The sequence below is a fragment of the Monodon monoceros genome, unplaced genomic scaffold (assembly GCF_005190385.1).
Source record: "Monodon monoceros isolate NGI ecotype Baffin Bay Population unplaced genomic scaffold, NGI_Narwhal_1 Super_Scaffold_21, whole genome shotgun sequence".
NCBI classification, from domain to species: Eukaryota; Metazoa; Chordata; class Mammalia; order Artiodactyla; family Monodontidae; genus Monodon; species Monodon monoceros.
Window position 1 is genome coordinate 50058892 of NW_021703778.1, and position 25973 is coordinate 50084864.

A 25973-nucleotide genomic window follows, 5' to 3' on the forward strand; every position below is an offset into this window, starting at 1 on the left:
TATATATATATATATATATATATATATATATATATATATATATATATCACTTCATAATATGGCTCACATTTCTGTAATGCATTTCTTGTGATTATTGATGAATACTTTTGTATCCTTTTTATGTCCCTATGTGTCATAGATTGAATGTTTTAGTACTTACGATGAGATAAATTGTTCTTTTTTTCTCAGGAAGTTCTTTGATACATTGACCAAATTTTTGACCAGTGAGAAAAGGAGGGTACAGAGGATTGGGAGAATGGTCAGAGAAAACTTCCTCTAGAGGTGACACCATCACCTGAGTCCTTTAAAGGATAAGGTTGGAGAGAGAAAAGGGGTTAGAAGAAAGGTGTTGTAGGTCAGGGGGGACAGCTTATGTGGAAAGTAGGAAATGAGGTATAGCATACTTATTTTATGGAATTAAAATCAGCTATGAATAGCTGTAGTGTAGAGTGAAGAGTGGAAATAGCTAAAACCTGAGAAGTAAACCAGATTCCGGAGAGACGTATAATACCTTTGACTTTCTCCTGAAGGTTTGGGTGCCTACTGAAAGAGCCTAATAGAATACCTGCCTGCGGTTTTACTGACTCTCTTGCACTTCCCAAGCTGTAAATTCTGTTAGGATTGCATTGTAATTTTTTTGAAAGGGGCTGAAGAGAAGTGAAGAGAAAAGGGTAAAAGTATTGAATGTAATGCATTATTTCTTCATTTTTTAATTTATTGAACTGATATTTATCATATACATGAGGCATTGTACTGGACACTGGGAATATGGTGGTAACTGGCCATATTTCTTCTGTTTTTCTAACAGGATTATGTGTGGCTATTTTATTATCTTACTTCAGAAGTCCCTTTGTTGGATACACTTCAGTATGGATTCAAGGCACTTAGAATCCGAAGATTTTGATGTTTACCACCAAATATTAACCACTCAGCATATAAATATTATATTAGTATTAGAGCTGGAAGCTCATTTAGAGCAAAAGCTGTAGAGTACTCACTGTATTTAACAATGTTATGGGTATGCCTGAAAAGGAGATATATCTATAGTCTAAGTTGTATTTCAGTTCTCTTATATAAAGGTAGCTAAGGCAGACATGCAGTATGCATGTATGTGCAGTATACATATAGAAAAATATAAACCAATATTCATATCATACACAAAATTTCTGTGGAATAGAGAGTTTGCATAGGGGAATAATAAAGGTAAGGAAGAAACAGATTGGGTATAGTTGATGGAATGCCTTGAATACCAGGCTGTAACATTTGATATTTGTCCTATGGGCATTGGGCAGCTGTTAGAAGTGTTTAAAAGTTTAGGCAGTCAAATAGTTGTTGTAAGAATACTCATCTGGCAACAGATAATTAACATTTTAAAAGAAGTTTATAGTTTTAAAAATAGACTGTTACCTCACCTCTTAATTATGGTAGCTTTTTAGTAATGTTGAGATTTGTATGATGATGAATGCTATTCCAGTTGGTTTGAATGGGGAAGAGGGATTAAAGTGGGGATTTAGGCTGTGTTCTAAAGTGTGTAATGTATTCACACATGACACTTTTTCTTAATTGAGCTATAAAAATTTTGAGTACACCGTTTGTAGAAAAGGAAATGTTTAGAATTTGACCATAATGTGAATATGGTCAAATATTATTTTATAAATAATCTGTACAATGTGATCTCCTTTAATACAGCAATTTAAAGTATTTGTACTTAAAATCACTTCATTATTATTATGCAAAAATGACAGAATGACCAAAATTATTGTGAAAAGGAGTTTGTGTTATGAAAAGGTTTGGAAACCTTGATCTAGTTCTGTACTTTATTTATTTTTTTGCGGTACGCGGGCCTCTCACTGTTGTGGCCTCTCCCGTTGCGGGGCACAGGCTCCGGATGCGCAGGCTCAGCGGCCATGGCTCACGGGCCTAGCCGCTCCGCGGCATGTGGGATCTCCCCAGACCGGGGCACGAACCCGTGTCCCCTGCATCGGCAGGCGGACTCTCAACCACTGCGCCACCAGGGAAGCCCAGTTCTGTACTTTATTTAATTGATAAGGAAACTGGGGTCCAAACAAAGTAAAGAACTTGTCCAAGATCATACCAGTACATAATGACAAAACCAAGACTTAAATAATGTTCTCTTGAAAGTCTTGGGTCTATCTCAGTGGTCCCCAACCTTTTTGGCACCAGGGACCAGTTTTGTGGAAGACAGTTTTTCCACGGGGGCGGGCGTGGGGGATGGTTCAGGCGTTAATGCGAGCAATAGGGAGCAGCAGATGAAGCTTCACTCCCTAGTCTGCCGCTTACCTCCTGCTGTGCAGCCTGGTTCCTAACAGGCCGTGGACTGGGTTGGGGAACGCTGGATCTCTTTGAAAGACTGTAGATCCTTTAACGCAAAGACTTTGAGAAACAGCATTAGTATTCTTCCTGGTGGATTCCCACAGATCCAGCACATGGCTTAATAGTGACCTATAAAACTGAACTAAAAGCAGTGTTGCTCACTTCAGTGTTAATTCATTTATGATACTCTTAGAAATCCATCAAACGTTACCCAAAGCTAATAAGGACAAAAAAATAAAGTATCTCTAAGTGGAAATAAAGCTCAAGAATGAACAGGATGTGTGATTTCCTTCGCTCTGTAACACTGGAAACGATACCTTTGTTTCAGTATCTCTCCATCTTCCACATCTCCTCCCAGTATATATAACTTCCAGCTTTCAGACAAGTAAACAGACTTTAAAAGAAACAAGTACAAGTGCTTCCGGTGTAGTGCAGTTTATGCATTCCTGAAAATTTTTACAGACTGCAAAACCTATGCAACTTTGTGTTCTGAGCACCAACATAAACTAAAACTAATTAGTAATTTAGAAGATAGTTTGAACTGCTCAGTGAGGCACCTTAGTGAAGCTAGTGATGACAAGAGTTGGTATGATAAATTCACCAGATTAATTACTTGAATAGAAATGCTGGCAGCACTTTAATTAGGATGGAGATAGTGCGTTTTAGGACAGTACAGATGGCAATGTAGCAGTGAGCCATGGGGGGAAGGGGGGGTAACGTTAAAGTGGGCATGGGAACCTGCAACAAGGCTGGGAGTACTCCTCTGAAGCCCTCGTTTAAAATTTTCTTATAATACAGATAAATGTTCCTGCTGTCAGGAGGACATTCTCCTTTCCTCCTGAAGGTTGTGATGCTGTTCCCTCTTTCCTGGCTCCCCTTTCCTAGGAAAAATCACCAATGAACCAAAGTAACTTCCTTATTATACTGACATCATTCTCTGTTTATCAGTTTCATATGAGCTAATTTGCATTCCAAAACATGTTTTATAGTAGAGCAGATTACTGTTTAATCATAGAAGGGTTTTTTCTTCCCTCCCTCCCTCCCTCCCTCCCTCCCTCCCTCCCTCCCTCCCTCCTCCCTCCCTCCCTCTCTCCCTCCCTCCCTTCCGAGATAGTGTTCATCAGCTTATGTTCATCTGAATAAACGGCTGCTATGTAAAAGAAAATTATTCGGAGATGGGAAGTTGTATTATCTTTCTAGTTTCCTTTGCAATATAAAGAAGGTTTTCATAGATTTTATTGGCTTCTGTTTCATATAGTTCCGTTCATTGTAATCATTTTTTTAACATCTTTATTGGAGTATAATTGCTTTACAATGTTATGTTAGTTTCTGCTGTATAACAAGGTGAATCAGCTGTATGCATACGTATATCCCGTCCCTCTTGCATCTCCCTTCCACCCTCCTTATCCCACCCCTCTAAGTGGTCCCAAAGCACCGAGCTGATCTCCCTGTGCTATGCAGCTGCTTCCCGCTAGCTGTTTTACATTTGGTAGTGTATATATATCAATGTTACTCTCTCACTTTGTCCCAGCTTACCCTTCCCCCTCTCCGTGTCCTCAAGTCCATTCTCTATGTCTGTGTCTTTATTCCTCTCCTGCCCCTAGATTCATCAGAAACATTTTTTTTTTACATTCCATATATCTGTGTTAGCATACAGTATTTGTTTTTCTCTTTCTGACTTAACTCTGTATGACAGACTCTAGGTCCATCCACCTCACTACAAATAACTCAATTTCGTTTCTTTTTATGGCTTATATTCCATTGTATAGATGTGCCACATCTTCTTTATCCATTCATCTGTCGATGGACAGTTAGGTTGCTTCCATGTCCTGGCTGTTGTAAATAGTGCTGCAGTGAACATTGTGGTACATGACTCTTTTTGAATTACAGTTTTCTCAGGGTATATGCCCAGTTGATAATCTTAATATACCTGGATATAGGACTCAATAGGTACAAATTCCAATGTGATGATTATTCATAATGATAGTAATAAACATTTCCAAAGTTTTTAGTAAGCTGCATGAAGTACTTTCACACTACTTGGTATTTTTATAAATCATTGCCTCAGGTATCTTTCATTATGTGAAATTGAATGCTCAGTGAGGCAACTTTGTGTTGCTAGTGGCTACCACAGTGGGTATTATAGACATACTTGAGATTAACATTAACATTTTTTGTTCTTTTTATTGAGATATTCACAGACCATAAAATTCACCATTTTAAATTATACAGTTAGTGATTTTTAGAACATTCACAAGTTTGTACAACCATGAATGCTAGTTCCAGAATATTTTCATCAGTCCAAAAAGAAACTTGGTATCCATTCATTTCCCAGTTCCCCTTCCCCCCCTGCCCCATGGTGGCAGCCACTAATCTACTTTTTGTATCTGTGGATTTGCCTGTTCTGGATATTTCATATAAATGGAATTATTTAATATGTGGTCTTTTGTAACTGGTTTCTTTGATTTAGCATAATGTTTTCAAGGTTCATCCATATTGTGGCATGCATTAGTACTTCATTCCATGGTTAAATAATATTTCATTGTATAGATATACCACATTTTGCTTATCCATTCATCAGTTAGGAACATTGGGTTGTTTCACTAATTGAGTGTTGTGAAAATGTTACTGTGAAACTTGTGTACAAGTTTTTGTATGGACATATTTTCATTTCTCTTGGGTATCTCACCATGAGTAGAATTTGCTGGTAGCTCTTTGTTTCTTTTGGGGGAAGTTGATGGTGGAACTGTGGAAAATGTGGAATTCTTTTCAGCATTTAACTTTAAAAAAAAACAAAAAAAATCAAAAAACAACTTTACGGGTGTCATTAAAAAATACTTGACTCATCTTTTCCTAAAAATGTTGACTTTTTAAATTTCAGTAACATTGGGCCAGGTTATCTGGACCAATTCTTCAACTGAAGACAACTAAAAACGCTTGATGAGTTGTACAAAAACTTTGTTTTAGCATCAAAGAACTGTTAAGGAATATGCCAGGCCAAAATCTAAGAAAATGTTAGAACCTAAAAGGTAAAGAAGTATTTAAAGCTCTGGCTACCCTGAATCATTTGCCCATTTTGATAAAACAGTTAAAAAACTAAGCTTCAGGTTTCGGTGGACTTAGAGGTAAGAGGACAGTTATTACTTCTAGGTTTCTGAGTCTAATTGATTGCTTCTAATTGATTGCTTGGACATCAAGCTGGGACCTCAGGAAGAGGGAAGCTCACTGCCTTTTCCCTACTTGCAAAGGACTGCCAGAAGAATTCTTTTGTGCTGACCAGATAGGGCAAAGAGGAGAAAAAGAAAAGAAAGAAGGAGAACCTATCTCTGAGAGGTTGTAAAATAAGTTACCAGCATTGTGCAGAATCACAAAACAAAGGAATATAGCACAAGAAGTCTGAGAAGAGTAGTGTCCCAGTTACCTGGATGAAGCAAATATATATCCTTTTTGAATAAACGCACCTTATTGTAGGCATCAAAAATCTTCAAGTAACCTTTCAAGGCCATTGAGCATCTGTCATACAGAGATGACCAAATGTAAAAGAAAACAAGGCACAATAAGCAAAATGCAGCAAGAAATAGCAGAAACTGATACCTAAATATTTCAGATACTGCTATTATTATACATAGATTATAAGCAATTTCACTTACTATGTTTTAATTTTTTAAAAGCTTGCAAATGTCTGTATGAAACAAGAAATTATAAAACAAGTGATATAGCAGACTTGAATGAAATACTTCTGGAAATGAAAAAAATATAATGGCCAAAATTAAAATCTTAGTAGACATATTGCAAGTAGATTTGACATAGCTGAACAGGAAATTTGTGAACTGAAAGAAGAAATTACCTATAATGCAACACAAAGAGATGAAAAGGTGGAAAATACCAAGAGGTTGAGAGAAAAGGAGGATTGTTTAGAAATTCTAGCCTAAATTTAACTGGCATTCCTGGAGGGAAGAGAATGGGGCAGAGGCAATATTTGAAAAGATAATGACAGAATTTTCCAGGATTAATGAGAGTCTATAGTTCTCAGATTTAAGAAGCCCAACAAATCCCAGGCAGAGTTAAAAACCCTTTTAATCTCTACATAGACATATTACAATGAAACTGCAGAAAACAAATGACAGAGAAAAATTTAAACACATTATCTTCAAAGGAGTGCTGACTGATTCTAAACAACAGCAAATGAAATCTGTAGTCAGTGAAATGATATCCTAAATGTGCTGGGGAAAAAGGAGTTGGAATCCAAGTTAGAATTCTATATCCATAAAAAGTATCTTCAGAAATGAGGGCAGAACACCAGTGTATCAGCTTTGCAACTAAACCACCTCAGAGTTTTGAAGAAAGGGTCAAAACCAAGTCAAGCCAGACTGCTGTGGTAAGAAAGCAGTCTTCATGCGAAGATCATATGACCTCTACAAGCTTCACGTGGACAGTGACCCATGTCTGTTTTTGTTTTTTTTTAACCTCTTTATTGGAATATAATTGCTTTACAATGCTGTGTTAGTTTTTGCTCTATAACAAAATGAATCAGCTATATGTATGCATATATCCCCATATCCCCTCTCTCTTGTGCCTCCCGCCTACTCTCCCTATCCCACCCCTCTAGGTGGTCACAAAGCACGGAGCTGACATCCCTGTGCCATGCAGCTGCTTCCCATAGCTATCTGTTTTACATTTGGTAGTGTATATATGTCAGTGCTACTCTCTCACTTCATCCCAGCTTACCCTCACCCCTCCACGTGTCCTCAGGTCCATTCACTACGTCTGCATCTTTATTCCTCTCCTGCCCCTAGATTCATCAGAACCATTTTTTTTTAGATTCCACATATCTATGTGTTAGCATATGGTATTTGTTTTTCTCTTTCTGACTTCACCCTGTATAAGAGACGCTGGGTCCATTCATTTCACTACAAATAACTCAATTTCGTTTCATTTTATGGCTGAGTAATATTCCATTGTATAGATGTGCCACATCTTCTTTATCCATTCGTCATTGGACACTTAGCTTAGTTCCATGTCCTGGCTGTTGTAAATAGTGCTACAGTGAACATTGTGGTACATGTCTCTTTTTGAATTATGGTTTTCTCAGGGTATATGCTCAGTAGTGGTATTGCTGGCTCATATAGTAGTTCTATTTTTAGTTTTCTAAGGAACCTCCATATTGTTGTCCATAGTGGCTGTATCAACTTACATTCACACCAACAGTGGGAGAGGGTTCCCTTTTCTCCACACCCTCTCCAGGCTTTATTGTTCATAGATTTTTTGATGATGGCCATTCTGACCGGTGTGAGGTGACACCTCATTGTGGTTTTTGATTTTCATTTCTCTAATGATTAGTGATGTTGACCATCCTTTTCATGTGTTTGGCAATCTGTATATCTTCTTTGGAGAAATGTCTATTTAGGTCTTCTGCCCATTTTTGGATTGGGTTGGGGTTTTTTTGATATTGAGCTGCATGAGCTGCTTATATATTTTGGAGATTAATCCTTTGTCAGTTGCTTCATTTGCAATATTTGCTCCCATTCTGAGGTTGTCATTTCTTCTTTATGGTTTCCTTTGCTGTACAAAAGCTTTTAAGTTTCATTAGGTCCCATTTGTTTGTTTTTATTTCCGTTTCTCTAGGAGGTGGGTCAAAAAGGATCTTGCTGTGATTTATGTCATAGAGTGTTCTGCCTATGTTTTCCTGTAAGAGTTTTATAGTGTCTGGCCTTACATTAGGTCTTTAATCCATTTTGAGTTTGTTTTTGTTTATGGTATTAGGAAGTGTTCTAATTTCATTCTTTTACATGTAGCTATCCAGTTTTCCCAGCAACACTTATTGAAGAGGCTGTCTTTTCTCCATTGCATATTCTTGCCTCCTTCATCAAAGATAAGATGACCATATGTGTGTGGGTTTATCTCTGGGCTTTCTATCCTGTTCCATTGATCTGTATTTCTGTTTTTGTGCCAGTACCATACTGTCTTGATTACTGTAGCTTTGTAGTATAGTCTGAAGTCCGGGAGCCTGATTCCTCCAGCTCCATTTTTCTTTCTGAAGATTGCTTTGGCTATTCAGAGTCTTTTGTGTTTCCATACATATTGTGAAAGTTTTTGTTCTAGTTCTGTGAAAAATGCCATTGGTGGTTTGATAGGGATTGCACTGATCTCTAGATTGCTTTGAGTAGTATAGTCATTTTCACACTGTTGATTCTTCCAATCCAAGTCATGGTATCTCTCTCCATCTGTTTGTATCATCATTAATTTCTTTCATCAGTGTCTTATAGTTTTCTGCATACAGGCCTTTTGTCTCCTTAGGTAGGTTTATTCCAAGGTATTTTATTCTTTTTGTTGCAGTGGTAAATGGGAGTGTTTCCTTAGTTTCTCTTTCAGATTTTTCATCATTCGTGTATAGGAATGCAAGAGATTTCTGTGCATTAATTTTGTATCCTGCTACTTTACCAAATTCACTGATTAGCTCTAGTAGTTTTCTGGTAGCATCTTTAGGATTCTCTATGTATAGTATCATGTCATCTGCAAACAGTGACAGTTCTACTTCTTTTCTGAGTTGGATTCCTTTTATTTCTTTTTCTTCTCTGATTGCTGTGGTGAAAACTTCCAAAACTATGTTGAATAATAGCAGTGAGAGTGGGCAACCTTGTCTTCTTCCTAATCTTAGAAGAAATGGTTTCAGTTTTTCACCATTGAGAACAATGTTTTCTGTGGGTTTGTCATATATGGCCTTTATTATGTTGAGGTAGGTTCTTTCTTTGCCTACTTTCTGGAGAGTTTTTTTCATAAATGGGTGTTGAATTTTGTGGAAAGCTTTTCCTGCATCTGTTGAGATTATCATGTGGTTTTTTCCTTCAGTTTGTTAATGTGGTGTATCACACTGATTTGCGTATATTGAAGAATTCTTGCATTCCTGGGATAAACCCAACTTGATCATGGTGTATGGTCCTTTTAATGTGCTGTTGGATTCTGTTTGCTAGTATTTTGTTGCAGATTATTGCATCTATGTTCATCAGTGATATTGGCCTGTAGTTTTCTTTTTTTGTGACATCTTTGTTTTTGGTATCAGGGTGATGGTGCCTCGTAGAATGAGTTCGGGAGCATTCCTCCCTCTGTCCTATATTGGAAGAGTTTGAGAAGGATAGGTGTTAGCGCTTCTCTAAATGTTTGATAGAATTCACCTGTGAAGCCATCTGGTCCTGGCCTTTTCTTTGTTGGAAGATTTTTAATCACTGTTTCAATTTTAGTGCTTGTGATCAGTCTGTTCATATTTTCTATTTCTTCCTGTTTCAGTCTTGGAAGGTAGTGCTTTTCTAAGAATTTGTCCATTTCTTCCAGGTTCTCCATTTTATTGGCGTATAGTTGCTTGTAGTAATCTCTCATGATCTTTTGTATTTCTACAGTGTCAGTTCTCCGTTTTCATTTCTATTTCTATTGATTTGCGTCTTCTCCCTTTTTTTCTTGATGAGTCTGGCTAATGGTTTATCAATTTTGTTTATCTTCCCAAATAACCAGCTTTTAGTTTTATTGATCTTTGCTATCATTTCCTTTATTTCTTTTTCATTTATTTCTGATCTGATCTTTAGGATTTCTTTCCTTCTCTAACTTTGGGGGGTTTTTTGTTCTTCTTTCTCTAATTGCTTTAGGTGTAAGGTTAGGTTGTTTATTTGAGCTTTTTCTTGAGGTAGCATTGTATTGCTGTAAACTTCCCTCTTAGAACCGCTTTCGCTGCATCCCATAGGTTCATCTTGTTTTCATCGTCATTTGTTTGTAGGTATTTTTTGATTTCCTCTTTGATTTCTTAAGTGATCTCTTTGTTATTTAGTAGCATATTGTTTAGCCTCCATGTGTTTTTTTTTTTACATTTTTTTCCTGTAATTGATATCTAGTCTCATAGCGTTGTGGTCGGAAAAGATGCTTGATACGGTTTCAATTTTCTTAAATTTACCGAGGCTTGATTTGTGACCCACGATATGATCTATGCTGGAGAATGTTCCATGAGCACTTGTGAAGAAATTGTATTCTGTTGTTTTTGGATGGAATGTCGTGTAAATATCAGTTAAGTCCATCCTGTCTAATGTGTTATTTAAAACTTGTGTTTCCTTATTTATTTTCTGTTTGGTTGATCTGTCCATTGGTGAAAGTCGGGTGTTAAAGTCCCCTAGTATTATTGTTTTAGTGTCGATTTTCCCTTTTATGGCTGTTAGCATTTGCCTTCTGTATTGAGGTGCTCCTATGTTGGGTGCATAAATATTTACAATTGTTATATCTTCTTCTTGGATTGATCCCTTGATCTTTATGTAGTGTCCTTCTTTGTCTCTTGTAATAGTCTTTATTTTAAAGTCTGTTTTGTCTGATATGAGAATTGCTACTCCAGCTTTCTTTTGATTTCCATTTGCATGGAATTTCTTTTTCCATCCCCTCACTTTCAGTCTCTGTGTGTCCCTAGGTCTGAAGTGGGTCTCTTGTAGACAGCATTTATATGGGTCTTGTTTTTGTATCCATTCAGCCAGTCTGTCTTTTGGTTGGAGCATTTAATACATTTACATTTAAGGTAATTATCGATATATATGTTCCTATTCCCATTTTCTTAATTGTTTTGGGTTTGTTATTGTAGGGCTTTACCTTCTCTTGCGTTTCCTGCCTGGAGAAATTCCTTTAACATTTGTTGTAAAGGTGGTTTGATGGTACTGAATTCTCTTAACTTTTTGCTCGTCTGTAAAGGTTTTAATTTCTCCATCGAATCTGAAAGAGATGCTTGCTAGGTAGAGTAATCTTGGTTTTAGGTTTTTCCCTTTCATCACTTTAAGTATATCATGCCACTGCCTTCTGGCTGCAGAGTTTCTGCTAAAGATCAGCTGTTTACCTTATGGGAATTCCCTTGTATGTTATTTGTTGCTTTTCCCTTGCTGGTTTTAATATATTTTCTTTGTATTTAATTTTTGATAGTTTGATTAATATACGTCTTGGCATGTTTGTCCTTGGATTTATCCTGATGGGATTCTCTGCCCTTCCTGGACTTGATTTACTATTTCCTTTCCCATGTTAGGGAAGTGTTCAACTATAATCTCTTCAAATATTTTCTCAGACCCTTTCTTTTTCTCTTGTTCTTCTGGGATTCCTATAATTCGAATGTTGGTGCGTTTAATGTGGTCCCAGAGGTCTCAGACTGTCCTCAATTCTTTTCATTCTTTTTTCTTTATTCTGCTGTGCAGCAGTTACTTCCATTATTTTATCTTCCAGGTCACTTATCCGTTCTTCTGCCTCAGATATTCTGCTATTGATTCCTTCTAGAGAATTTTTTAATTTCATTTTTTGTGTTGTTCATCATTGTTTGTGTGCTCTTTAGTTCTTCTAGGTCCTTGTTAAATGTTTCTTGTATTTCCTTCATTCTTTTGCCAAGAGATTGGATCATCTTTACTGTCATTATTCTGAATTCTTTTTCACGTAGACTCCCTGTTTGCTCTTCATTTGTTTGGTCTGGTGGGTTTTTACCTTGCTCCTTCATGTGCAACATATTTCTCTGTCTTCTCTCTTTGTTTAACTTACTGTGTTTGGGGTCTCCTTTTCACAGGCTGCAGGTTCGTAGTTCCCATTGTTTTTGGTGTCTGCCTCTAGTGGTGAGGTTGGTTCCGTGGCTTGTGAAGGCTTCCTGGTGGAGGGGACTGGTGTCTGTGTTCTGGTGGGTGGGGCTGGATCTTGTCTTTCTGGTGAGCAGGGCTGCATCCGGTGGTGTGTTTCAGGGTGTCTGTGAACTCAGTATGATTTTAGGCAGCTTCTCTGCTAATGGGTAGGGTTGTGTTCTTGTTTTGCTAGTTGTTTGGCATGGGGCGCCCAGTACTGGATCTTGCTTGCCATTGGGTGGAGTTGGGTCTTAGTGTTGAGACGGAGATCTCTGGGAGAGCTCTCAGCGATTGATATTATGTGGGGCTGGGAGGTGTCTGGTGGTCCAGTGTCCTGGATTTGGCTCTCCCACCTTAGAGGTTCAGGGCTGACACTCAGCCAGAGCACTAGGACCCTGTTAGCTACATGGCTCAGAAGAAAAGGAAGAAGAAAAAGGAAGAAGAAAGTAAAATTTTAAAAAAATATAGAAAAAATAATAAAAATTTTAAAAATAAATAAATTTTAAGACATTAAAAAAAGAGAGCAACTAAACCAATAAGCAAATCCACCAATGATTACAAGCGCTAAAAACTAAACTATGATAAACATAAAAATCAGAAACAAATCAGCTGCAGACCGCAAACCTCAAGTCTACAGTTGCTCCCAAGTCCACCGCCTCAAATTTGGGAACATTCATTGTCTATTCAGGTGTTCCACAGATGTAGGCTTCATCAAGTTGATTGTGGGGATTTAATTCGCTGCTCCTGAGGCTGCTCGGAGAAATTTCCCTTTCTCTTCTTTGTTTGCACAGCTACTGGGGTTCAGCTTTGGTTTTGGCCCTGTGTCTGCATGTAGGTTGCCCTCAGGCATCTGTTCCCCGCCCAGACAGGAGGGGTTAAAACAGCGGCTGATTAGGCTTCTCTTGCTCTTTCAGGCAGGGGAGAGGGAGGGGTACAGTAGTTGTAATTGGAATGCGGGGCAATCCTGCAGCAGTAGAAGCCGATGTGCCATTGCAACAGCCTGAGGCGTGCCATGTATTCTCCGAGGGAAGTTGTCCCTGGATCTCGGGACCCTGGCAGTGGCGGGCTGTGCAGGCTCTCAGGGGGTGGGGGTGGCAGTGGCAGCAGTGTTAGCGTTCCATGCCCGTCTCTGTGGTCCAAGCTGATAGCCGCAGCTCGCGTCAGTCTCTGGAGCTCACTTAGGTGGTGCTCTGCCTTTTCTGGGCACACGGGGAAGGAATCTTCTCTCCTCGCACATCCTGAAACAATGGTCTCTTGCCTCTTCAGCAGGTCCAGACATTTTCCCTGACTCCCTCCTGGCTAGTTGTGGCTCAGTAGCCCCCTTCAGGCAGTCTTCACACAGCCAACCCCAGTCCACTCCCTGGGGTCTGACCTCTGAAGCCCGACCCTCAGCTCCCAGCCCCCACCCGCCCCAGCAGGTGAGCAGACACGCATCTCAGGCTGGTGAGTGCTGGTCGGCACAGATCCTTTGTGCAGGAATCTCTCCACTTTGCCCTCTGTACCCCTGTTGCTGTGCTCTCCTCAGTGGCTCCTAAGCTTCCCCCCTGCCCACCCCCTGTCTTCACCAGTGAAGGGGCTTCCTAGTGTGTGGAAACATTTCCTCCTTCACAGCTCCCTCCCAGAGGTGCAGGTCTTGTCCCTATTCTTTTGTCTCTGCTCTTCCTTTTTTCTTTTGCCCTACCCAGGTACGTGGGGATTTTTTTGCCCTTTGGGAAGTCTGAGGTCTTCTGCCAGCATTCTGGCAGTAGGTGTTCTGTAGGAGTTGTTCCACATGTAGATGTATTTTTAATATATTTGTGGGGAGGAAGGTATCTCCACATCTTACTGCTCTCTTGTCTGTTGATTCTCATGACTGTTTTATCAGTGAATATCAGAACCTAGTAGAGTGCTGTCAGTAATATTTGTTGGATTAAAGGGGAAAAAGATAAAAGTAAATGAAGTCATTTTTACAGTTTAAGTACACACACACACACACACACACACACACACACACACACACAGATAGTGAAGAACCAAGAGCCAGGGCTTTGAAGATATACTTTCCTGATTTCACAGTACTCCAAGAGCCAACTCTGTCAAAGTGTTCATTTATATGTGGAGTTCTGCAACAGGGTTACATTATCCCTGTGGGTAAAATGAGACTGTTGGGCTGTCTAGTATCTAGCTCCCGGAAGAGAAGGGCCCCAAAACTGTTTGTTTTGGGTGGTGTTGGGGAGAAATATCATTACCATTTGCTGACACCTTTGCCATCAAACTTGGGTATATACTGGGTAAGACCTTAAAATTCAAAGAAATCATAGCTTGAACATCACACACTTCTAACTGAGATAGATATGGATAAGGTCATAGAAGAACTGGGGAAAGAGTCTGAAAGCAGTGCCTACAACCACGTGCACAAGAAGTGTGCTCTCTTTCCAGTAGTTGAAGTGGTTCCTGATCGCAGTCCTCTATGCAGTCTCCCTTTTGTTTGTTGACTGATTAATGCAGTCTGAACTAACACAGTGTAGTGGAAAGACCACTAGACTGGACATCAGAAGACTTTTATTCTAGTCCCAGTACTGCCACTTAATAGCTGTGTGATGTGGTGGGGTTGGGGGGTGAGAACTTGGGTCTCTCCTAAATTTAATCTTCTCCTCTATAAAGGTAGGAGGTGAACTAGATGATCACAAAGGTAACATTTAGTTTTCTATTCAACAGCTATTTTAATATAATTTTTTGAGCACATATAATCTCAGGATTCCATTGTGCCTCAAAATTTTGACTCAGTGGACAAATTTCGAGAAGAATATAGTTTAACAAAATGGAATCAGGAAAGATATAGAAAATCTGAGTAGTCTTATTGTCAAGTTTACCACAGAGAAACTCCAAATCCAGGTGGCTTTGTTAAGAAGTACTAGCAGAATTTTAAAGAAGAAATGACGCCAATATTTCACAAACTCTTCCAGAGAATAGAAAAAGAGGGAGCTCTCTTTATATGAAGCTAGTCTAATCTTGATAGCAAAACAACAAGGAGAGTTCTAAAAAGAAGAATCAGAAGTCAGTCTCACTGAATGTAAGTGCAAAACTCCTAAACATAATATTAGCTGACTTTTTTTTGAGTTCACAAATTTTTTTTATCAGAGACATTTTTTTCACATTAAGTCATTTTCTCCGTTGCTTGGGCACACATCTAGACTATCAGCCTGCCTTGCATTGGAGTGGTCTTGTGACTGAGTTGGCCAATGGAATGTTAATAGAAGTGATTCATGCTACTTCCAGGCCTGATCTGTAAAATACCTTCCACGTGATCATCATACTCTCTCTTCTCTGTTTGTCAGCCAGCTGCAGAGAATCCAGATGGGAACTCTTGAGATCTCATGTGGAACCAAAAGATAAATGACTGGGCTCTGAATAGTTTCACCTAAGGCTCTCTGAGATAAGAAACATCCTCATTAGCCTTTGTGTGAATAAGAAACTTTCATTGTGTTAGGCCACAGAGACATGTGTTTGTTAAAGCATCTGACATCACTTATGCTAACTAATACAGAAATTAAATCCAGCAATATATAAAAGTCATACACATTATGACTAAGTTGGATTTATCCCAGGAATGCAGGGTTGACTTAACAGAGTATCCTAATATCATGGACTGGAAGTCTCAATATTGTATATGTCAGTGCTACATGAATAATCCATATAGAGTCAAGTAATGCCTGTGAAAATTCCAAGGAATTTTTTTAATCATTCAAAAACTGATTCTGAAATATATAGGGAAATTCAAGGGGAAAAGACACTCTGAAGAACAGTAAGATGAGAAGCTTTGCATTACAATATATTGGGACTAATTTTATAGCTACAGTAATGAAGATACTGTGGCATTGGCATGAATGCCAAACATATCAATGAAGTAATATCTCAGAAACCATGCACATATATAGATAATTGTGGTATCACAAATCAAACGGGGAAAGAACAAACTCTTGAAGCAGTGTTGCTGGGACAGTTGGTTACAGATAACATGGGAAAACTGTGAAAGTGAACCTACGTCATATCTTACACAAAATCTACCTCCAGGAAGATTATACACCTAAATGTGAAAGGCAAAATTATAACACTTTTAGAATATAATATAGAAGAATATCTTCATGATTTTCAGGTAGGGAAGGATTTCTTATACGAGACATAAACATTACTACCGTAAAGGATAACTGTAAAGGGACAAAAGTATAAATTTGGTTTTATTAAAGTTAAGAACCTGTTTTCATCCAAAGACAAGTGTTAAACATGCCACACAATAGGGAAGGATTTTTACAATACATAAAATTAACAAAGAATTTGTTGATTACAAATAAAAGAATGACTCTAAAGTAATAAGAAAAAGACAACTCAATAGAAAAATTGGCAAAGTACTAGAACAGTTGGCACTTCACAAAAGAGAAAATTTGAATGGCCAATAGTTATGAAATGTGCTTCATTTGCTTGGTAATCAAGGGAATGCAAGTTAAATCCTCTTTGCAGGTAGAAATATACATTGATACAACTACTTTAAAAAAGAGTTTTGCATTATTTAGTTACAAACTTACGATTCTGCTCCTAAGAATGTACCCTAGAGAAATGTGTGCAGATACGCAGTAGACTATGCAGAAATGTGCATTTTGACATTTTCATGATAGCCAAAATATTGAAGCAACTCCAATGTCTATCTAATAGAATGGATAAAGTTTTTTTCCCATATAATACAATATTTAATAAAAATGTATAAACTGTAACTATATGCAATCCTATGGATGTAATAAACAAAGTATAATGAAGGAGGCCAGATAAAATAATATATTGCATATATTACATTCACATGATATTTAAAAATAAGCAAAGCTAAATTATAGTTTTAGGGATATGTATATGGTAAACCTATAGAGAAAGTACAGATAGTTGACATCACAGATTTAAGATGGTATTACCTATAGAGGAGAGAGGGGAGGGTTATGTGATTGAGGGAGATATATAGGGTCTGGTTTATTTTTTGACCTGATTAGAATTACTATTGTTCACTTTATAATTGTTGAATTTTATATAAATTTTGATGCACCTTTCTTTATGTATGTCCAGTTTTAAAAATTAAATGTTTTTGTGTGTTTTTAAAGTGTCTAGGAAGAATAAGAAGTATCTTTCAAAATTGGAAATTTATTAAAAATGGGGAAAAGGAGAACTTTTCATTAAAAAAAGTTCTAAAGTCCAGTTTAAGTTCCTTGGAACTCAAGACATATTATTCCTTTATTTTACAAGCACTCATTTATTCCTTATAAGCTAGAGCTGACAGATTATCCATTCAGCCGGTGTTTATGGAGCTGCTTAGCTGCTTCACAGAAATGAGATAGGTGGGTGGTGATATTGTAGATTGGTTCAGTTGATGAGGTCATCGTGCATTTTAAAACTATGCGTATATACCTTTTGAGTACTTTTAATTCCCTAGTTTCACTTCTAAGTGCTATGATTATTATTAGTATGGAATGGAATTTGACAATTGTCATTATAAAATTGAGCATATGTTAAAGTATATTTCAGTTCTTGATTGATGTTAAAAATGCAGTCTGACAGGGGCCCTGGTAAACACTCAGGCAGTATAGACTCCTGAATCCAAAATTCAGTATCATATCTCAAGATTCCAGAAAATGCCAGTCCTCTGGGATTTTTATCAGTTCTTATTTCAGATTCCACGTGATGTAAATATTTATTTAAACATATTTACAATGAAAAATATCCTGAATACTAGATTTCTTCACTCTGTAAACAAACACCAGAGTATAGTGTATGTATATGTATTAGTGCATATATATTTATTGATATATATATATACACACACACACGTGTGTGTATATGTAATTTCCATGGGGAATAAATGTGTCTGAAATTTTAAATGTTATTTTTTGCTGATGACAGAATATAAGCTGAAAGAAATCTATTTAAAATTAGCTGCCTCTGCCTAATTTATAATCCATATTGAAATATGTTTTTTTAAGTTTATTGTGTAAAAAAAAAAAAAAAACCCTGGCTATACTTAGAAAAAAAGTCTAAACAGCATTGTTCTTGCCTTCTCAAGTTTCTTTTCCCTATCTCCTTTCTACTTTTCCCTTACTCTTTCTATCTCCAGTTTCACCAACAGATTTAGTAATGTAGACTAGAAAATGAGAGGCAAATGTTCAGGGCCTGCCAAGCAGTGTTTTTATATATACCCAGAATTCCAGAATTCTAAAAGTGTTTCCTTGAACTTGAAAGATAAGGTTGCTAAAACTTTATAAGTAGAACAGCAGAACACATGACTTTAAAGATCGTTGTTTGAGTCAGTTTTCTCCAGGTTAGGGATCTTTTCTGAATGCTAGGTTGTGGAGGCATTAGCCAGACTTGTTTGGGGACTTAGATGATTTAGACAGATAAGGAGACTTAACTCATGACTCAAAGAATTGTGACAGTTTTTTTTTTTTTTAATCAAGGTTCTTTGATTATAAGGAATAGAAATTCAGTTAAAGTAGCTCAAACCAAAGGGGGACTTATTGAAAGAATATAGGCAGATTGCACCCAAGACAGGAAGCAATACCTGCCTCCTTAAGGCTGGAAATCAGGAACTCCATCTCAAGATCTACATGATCCCTCATCTCTGCCACCATGGCTAGTTTGCAAGAGACTCTCCTGAAGGCACAACTGATGGTCTTCATGTAAAAATTGATGTTCTGGGTTCTTATCCAATTACCCATTTTTGTAACCAGAACATAATTCCCAAATTTAAAAAAGCTTCAATTATGATACTGTCTTACTGATACTTTCTCAGTAGGAGAGGAGATTTGGTGAGCTGTGGACACTTATCTCAGTGCTAACATAATTTTTTTTTTTTTAAACTGGGTTGATCCTCTATAGATGACATGGAGTTTCCCTTAATTAAGAAAAGTCAAGCTTTTGGTTTTTAGATTTCCAGGTTTATACTTCAGCCTTCTGTGTTCAAAATAAGATCCAGAATCAGAATCTTTGGCTCTTAGTTGATTATAGCTAACTGTACATTCAAAATAAGAAGTCTTCTTGCACTACCAATTCTAATCTTTCCTATCCAAAAACCCACTGGAGAATATCCCAGCAGCTTTCAGAGTATAGGCTATTGTAAGTTAAACTTATATATGAAATTATACATATGAAATGGTATTTTTGTAGTTCAGAAGCAGTCAACTATCAAGGATTTCTGTGGATCAACCTAGTTCAAACTAATGTTTCTGGATTGCCTTATTATTTAAGTATATTATAACAAATCCATAATTTTATGTTTTAGAAGACACCTGAAATAACATCAGAGATCATCCTGATCTCTCCTTTTATGTTTTTTTTTATTGTGCAAGTATTAATAAATACGTATTTCATGTGTGTGTAGCACCTTGTTTGTCTAGACTCTGAAAATGTAAAGCAATCTAGACTTCAGTCTTTGATTTGAAAGTTCATAGATTAGTTGAAGAATACAGAAAATATACGGAAGATAAGTAAATACAGTGTTGCCTGTATTACACGAATGCTCTATAGAGTAAGTGCTCTTAAAATTTCAGCCTAGGAAGCAGCAGGGGAAGAAAGTTTCATGGAAAGATGGAGTTCAAACTAGGCCATAGTGAGCTATAAAATAGTCATACAAATAAGAGAGAAGACAGGGTTTCCAAACAAGTGGGGTGACATCAGTGAAGGGATTTTTGTGCCTGTTAGGACAATAATTTTGACCACTTTGTCTGGGTCAGGTTTCAGGAAGCATAAAAATGGGGAAGGAAAAAAAAAGTAAGAGCTAGGCTGTTAGGTGACTTGCAGTTAGGCTAAGGAACTTTGATTTTGTACTCTACATCTGTTATTTCAGGAGGGATGTAAGATGTATAAAACTACTAGGGTTCAGGGAGAAAATAATGGAAATTATATTTCATCCTAAGATATGGCATGTTAATATTTGAAAAGATTGACTCATTCATGCATATAATTTTTTCATTGTATGCATATATTGGGGGCTGTGCGTGAAATATGTTTACAGATGGGGTGGATAATCTAGAAAGTTTAGAGGCTACTGCTTTTAGATCACAGAGAGCCATCAGAGATCTAAAACAAAGGTGACAAGTACAAAGTATTGAGGAGAACTGAATCTGTAACAATTTAAGGGACAAATCAGAAGAGAAAAGAGAAGGAGGATATATAGTCAGTGGAAATGGAAATAATAATCTACAAAATTTGGAATTCCATGTTAATGTGGGGAGAGAACAAAGAGTGAACAGCAAGATTGCTTGCTGTGTTGACTAGAATAGCTAAGTCCAAAAAGGGGATCTATTTAATAAAAGATAATGAGTTCCATCTTGGTTAAACTGAAATAGAGATATTAGCCAAATATCCAAATGGAAATGTACAGTAGTCAGTTGGGACTGTAGGTCTTCAAAGTTTCAGATTAGATTTGGAAGAAGGTATAAAATCATTACTCTCATTCAACTATAAAGTGAACATGTGTCAAATATTTTAATTAATTAACGAGTGAACCAGTAAGATGTCACAGCCAGTTCAAAGAAGAACTCAGAATACCACACATCAGTAAAGAATGCTGAAATGAATTTTTTGGGTTGGCCAAAAAGTTCATTCGGGTTTTTCTGTAAGATGTTATGGAAAAACCCGAATGAACTTTTTGGCCAACCCAATACATGGGGAAGCAAAAATTGGTCAGTATCCACAATGTGATAATCAGTGACATTCCACAGAAAACAATTTCTATGAACAGGAATTATTTGCAGTTACTGTGAGTTTTCTGATACTTTTAAACTGATATCCATCTCTACAGAATTGTAAAATAACCTAGTCAAAGAATAAAGATGGATGTAACCTAAATGGAAGTTCTAGCCAGGATACCCACTAAATTTCAGTTTTTTAATGTTTTTCCTTAAGTTGGTATAGAAATCTTAAATTTAAGAGCCTTTCTACCTATGAGGTCTTTAATCAGTAGGTAGAAGTCTTTAAGTTACTCTTCATTTGGGTAAAACTGATTTAATTAATACCAAAACCAAAAAGAAAACATCCTCTTACTTGTAAGTTTAATTTGGGTGTATCCAGCTCAGAAAGTTCAGATGTCATGTAGGGATCCCTTCTCCCTGGAAATGCTTACAGGCAAAACATTACCTACTCTTTTCCCCAACAGCTTGAATTTTACTTTGGAACTCGTTAGCTTCAGATGGAGAGGAACCCTGTTTCAAGAGATTGTGGGGTTTGCAGTTTTAGATGGTTACACTCTTAATACTGTGATATGAATAATATTTCATTTATGAATTGTCACAAAAATTAAAGATTATTGTCCCTCTTGAAGAGAATTGAAAGGTCATAATCCTTCTCTGATCATATTTCCTTAATTTTTGATACCATAATAAATTAGTACAGATTATTAATCAGACAATTAAATATTTTCAAAAATTTTAAATAACAAACAGCACATTGCTTTTTTTTTTAAAAACCTATATACAATCCAATACTAAGTTCTAACAAGAGCAGACTCTTTTCCCCTGAGTTTGGATCTGCTGTGAATCACGAGTCAAGGGTGGTTTCACTCTTACAACTGTTAAACAATTTTTTTTCAGAAAAGGTAAAATCATGATTCTTAGGCAGCTATAAAATGAACATGAGTCAATACTTTTAACTCATTAATTACTCAGGGAACAAGAATAAAATGTTGCAACTGGTTAAAGGTAAATCCAAAGATTAGAGAAATGCATAAGCCCATCAAGAAGACAAAATGAATTTTCTTCATAGGTGCAAAATTGACATCTTCCACAGTGAGGAAAGAGGTCAGTTGAAACCTCCTTCAGACAGAATCTATTTGCGTGTCTATAGACACTAATTATTTGCATTACTATCAGCTTTCTACAAATAAACTTCTATCTACAGAGTTGTAAAATAGCTTGAAGACAGGCACAAACCACAAAGAATCAGATAACCTGGGAGGATGTGTCCAACATATGCATTGTTTTAGATTAAAGACACTTAGCAATTATTTTTTGATCCATTTAAAATTTTTTCACAATTTGTCTCTATGTAACTAATGTTGAAGGTAAATGTTAGCTAAGGGCATTCATTATTTAAAACCTACGTAAAATTTCCCAAAATCACAAAAAGAAAGGCTATTAAAATCCTAATAGTTTAACTTTGTTGTGACAAGTAGAAATGTTTGTCTTTTTAAAGGTGTTTAACTGACCCTCCAAAAATAAAATTTCTGTTTTCTATAGAAATGGACTACTGAAAATTGTAGGTATACTAATTTTATGATTTCATGTAAGTAATCTTGCTAGTTAGAATCTTTAAACATGTTTAGAACACTGATTTGAAGGACACAGAACAGGTTGTATCAAGTCAGCTTAAACTGATCAATAATTTAATTGTTCATCACCACTGGTCCCTTTAGCAATTCATAATCTGTGTTTCAGAATACAGTTATTTAAGAAAAGCAACTGGGATACATCAACTTAAATGGTATATGCCCCTGAAATATGAAATTATTTTGGCACTATGGAGTTTCCCCCTTAAGTTTGCCATAATGGCACTGAAAAACTGTCAATCACATGTACAAGAATAAAGTACTTTTAAAGTCCTGTTTACTTAAGAGTGGAACATTATAATCATCATTAATAGCTATAGAGAGTGCACAGTGCTAATACTCTTGAATATTTTCCCACTTAAAAGCAGATTCCTCCTTAGTGGTGACCTTTCAGACTGTTTTCTTCATTGAGCAAGTGTTTTTATTGTGGCTATCTTGAAGCACGTAAGAAAACTGAAGCTAGCCTGTTTCTTATATGCCTCGCCTGGCCTTGTTAATAGATACAGCATTCCACTTGTTAGTACCAGTGACACAGGAGAAACTTTTATTATTATGCTATGTGGTAAGATAAAGAAGACAGAAAAAGTCTTTTTATGGTAGTTGGGTCCTCAAAACAACTCTTCATATTCTTGTGATAAGAAGACACAAGTTGGGTATCCAACAGAGGTACATTAGCTTGTTATCTGCAGAGCTGATACAGCCTCTTAAATTCTCTCACAATGACAGGAACCCCCTCTAAAGTGAAGACTTGCAGAGCTGGAGATACCAGAGCACTATTCTTCCTCTTGGGTACAAGTAGAGTTAACCCTACTGTTGTAGGATAAAACTTTTGTGTAATTACTAAACAAAGGCCATATTCTTTTTCTTCTGTAATTTAAAAATGTTCAGAGACCATACTTGGTGATTGCTATTAGTGGAAGAGCAAGGCTGTGAATTACTTAGTCTTAAGATATATGAATATGAGGGGAAAATATCCAGAGATTTCAGGCTAGAATAAATCAACTTCATGATAAAATCTGTGTGTAGGCGACTACTATATTTGTTCTGTTTCTAGAGCTGTGTTGGTTATAAGAGTTCACTGTGTTCCAGTATTCTGAGTGTTAACATCTTCATTGCTGATAGCAAGTTGCAGAGCTTTGGCAAGCAGAACTTGCTACTACGAATGGGGGAGGATACGTGTCCACCTTTTAGTTCTAAACAACAGGACCTTTTATGGCTAAGTACACATAAAAGTTCATGTGATTACTTAGACCCATAGAACTTAGAGCCATGGGGCTGATATTGGGGAAATAGGTGTAGTGTTTGCTGTATGCTCACGTTTAGTGATTGTGTTGTGGTGGGAGTTTCAGGCATTGTGTATGGGATTCCTAGTGCATGCCAAGCAATTTGAGAAGCTAACACAGCTATACCACTGATTTCTTATGATCCTTTAAGCATGCAAAAAAAAAAAAAATCGAGTAAAGTGAAATTTTAAAATAGACTTCAGAGAAATTAAGAAAAAATTCTCAAATCTTAATGTATTGTGTGTTTATGTTCTTTCAAGAAAAAAAAGAGTAAAATAGCGTTCATAATTATTGTAAATCATGTTTTAAAGGATACCAAGATCTATTATTATGAATTAATTTAAAATATACCTTAAATCTAATATAAATAATCATTTACAAATGCACTCATCTAGTACTAATCTATTGTTCAAATATTTCTTAACCTAAGTAGGTAGGCTTACTTCGAGAATTTTAACTTCCTAAAACTCCTGTGTGGTTGGCTGGAAAATCAGCAAGTCTCAAAGCTATCTAAGTTGTTGAACCCCAAAATTCTACTTTAAAATAAGACCCATCAGGATTTTTAAAAACTTAGTCTGTAAGTGAATTAATATTCTATAGATTATCAAGCCCTTGGTTTTAAGTGTATTCTTTTAAATACTAAACAAGTCATTTTGTGACGATTTTAATTAAAAAAATTAAAACTCAGAAAACCAACCAATTTGTACCCCAAAGTAAGAAGAAAGGAAAAGAGTCAATATGGTCCAGGGGATACTCTGATAACACTCAAGAAAATTCTCCAGAAAGTCAATTCAGTGGACTAAATCAATCCATGAAGGCACTCTGGAGAAAGAGCTAGCAAAGTGTGGAAAAGATCATGCTGAATTAGTTTTTTTTACAAAATTTAAAGATATGTGAAGTCACTAACGATACGTACATTCTACGTAGGAAAGGGTCATTACTGTCATATGTAAATAAGTATTCGAGTTTTTATACTTCAGAGTTATGTAGTAAAATCACAGTATTTAAGAACAAATTAGGAATGAAATTATTGGGATATTGAGCCTATTCTTTCTGTTGAATGGGATAAACTCTCAGGCAGAAAGGAATGTCAGTAGATGAAGTTGCTGAAATGTTCATTTTATAAAGGTAACTTTATATATATATATCATCTTGATATATTTGTATTTCGGGGTCTCACACTCATTGATCCTATCAGATATGTTGATCAGGCTGTAATCAGATTTGGATTGTAACTATCAGAGCAGTGAGTAATTTAGTATTCTCTAGGAAGTTTGGAAAGGAAGAATCCAAATATATAAATATTCATTTTCTCTTAATGTATAATGGGAACATAATTTTGCTTATATCTAAGGTTTACTTTATTTGAAGACTTAGAGTGCATTGTGATCATTTAAAACCATTTCAGTGGCTCTTGTATTACCCAGTTCATTCAGTCTGTGCTCTCATAATAGATTTTACAGAAAAAACTCATGGCAAGTTAGTATCATTTGTGTGTGAATTTTCCAATTGTATTTCAGACTTTAAGAAAGAAAGGCCTTAATGGTTGTGAGAGCCCTGATGCTGACGATTACTTTGAGCACAGTCCACTCTCGGAGGACAGATTCAGCAAACTAAATGAAGATAGTGATTTTATTTTCAAACGAGGCCCTGTAAGTACTTTTATTTTACCTCTACTTTTTATTTGTTGATCCTTTTTGTTAACTTCATTATTTAGGCTCTGAACAAGAAGGAACACAGAGGGTGCGACAGCCCAGACCCTGATACTTCCTATGTGCTAACTCCACATACAGAAGAAAAATATAAAAAAATTAATGAGGAATTTGATAATATGATGCGGAATCATAAAATCGCAGTGAGTACTAAAGTATGGTTTGTGATCTTATCTTGTGCATGAAGAGATAGACAACACATCTTGTTTATTTTCATAGCGGGTGATGACAGCAGTAAGTAGAAGGGGGAAAAGTATTTTATTAATTTCTTTTGGTTTTATAGAACTTCAAAATAAAATTGCATAAATCTTACAATGGTACATCTTCGATCTTGAGTGTCTTAAACATAGAAGTGAAGAGCAAACATCCTAATACAAGCTCTGCTACTTACTGTCCCCATGTCTTTGGATAGGGCATCCTATCCTAAACATCCTGGATTCCAATTTCATCATCTGTAAAGTGAGTGAGTTGGCTCACATAGTTTTTTAAGGTCCCTTCCAGGTTTAAATTTCCATGATTTTAAATACAGGGTGCATATGAGACTTCCCTCTCCCTCCGATAACTTTTAAAATATTACATGTACTTAAGTAGACCTTGAGACTATAAAATGTAAAATGGCTGGATTTATTATAAAATGTGGTGTTTCAAAATTATCTTTAATTATTTTATACAGTTGCTGTAATAGTAGCTTACT

The 25973-nt window shown here is 36.5% G+C and overlaps 1 protein-coding gene across 4 annotated transcripts in view; it reads left to right on the forward strand.

Moving 5' to 3' along the window:
• Positions 1-25973, forward strand: part of MEF2A (myocyte enhancer factor 2A) — a 173111-nt gene that overhangs the window by 102494 nt on the left and 44644 nt on the right. For 3 of the 4 annotated variants that reach the window (XM_029239812.1, XM_029239811.1, XM_029239813.1), the window contains one exon: positions 25285-25422. In XM_029239812.1, the coding sequence (XP_029095645.1) occupies positions 25285-25422 (138 nt within the window). Of the gene's footprint in view, positions 1-25087; positions 25220-25284; positions 25423-25973 lie in introns of all 4 variants that reach the window. The other variant, XM_029239814.1, reaches the window with a different exon arrangement.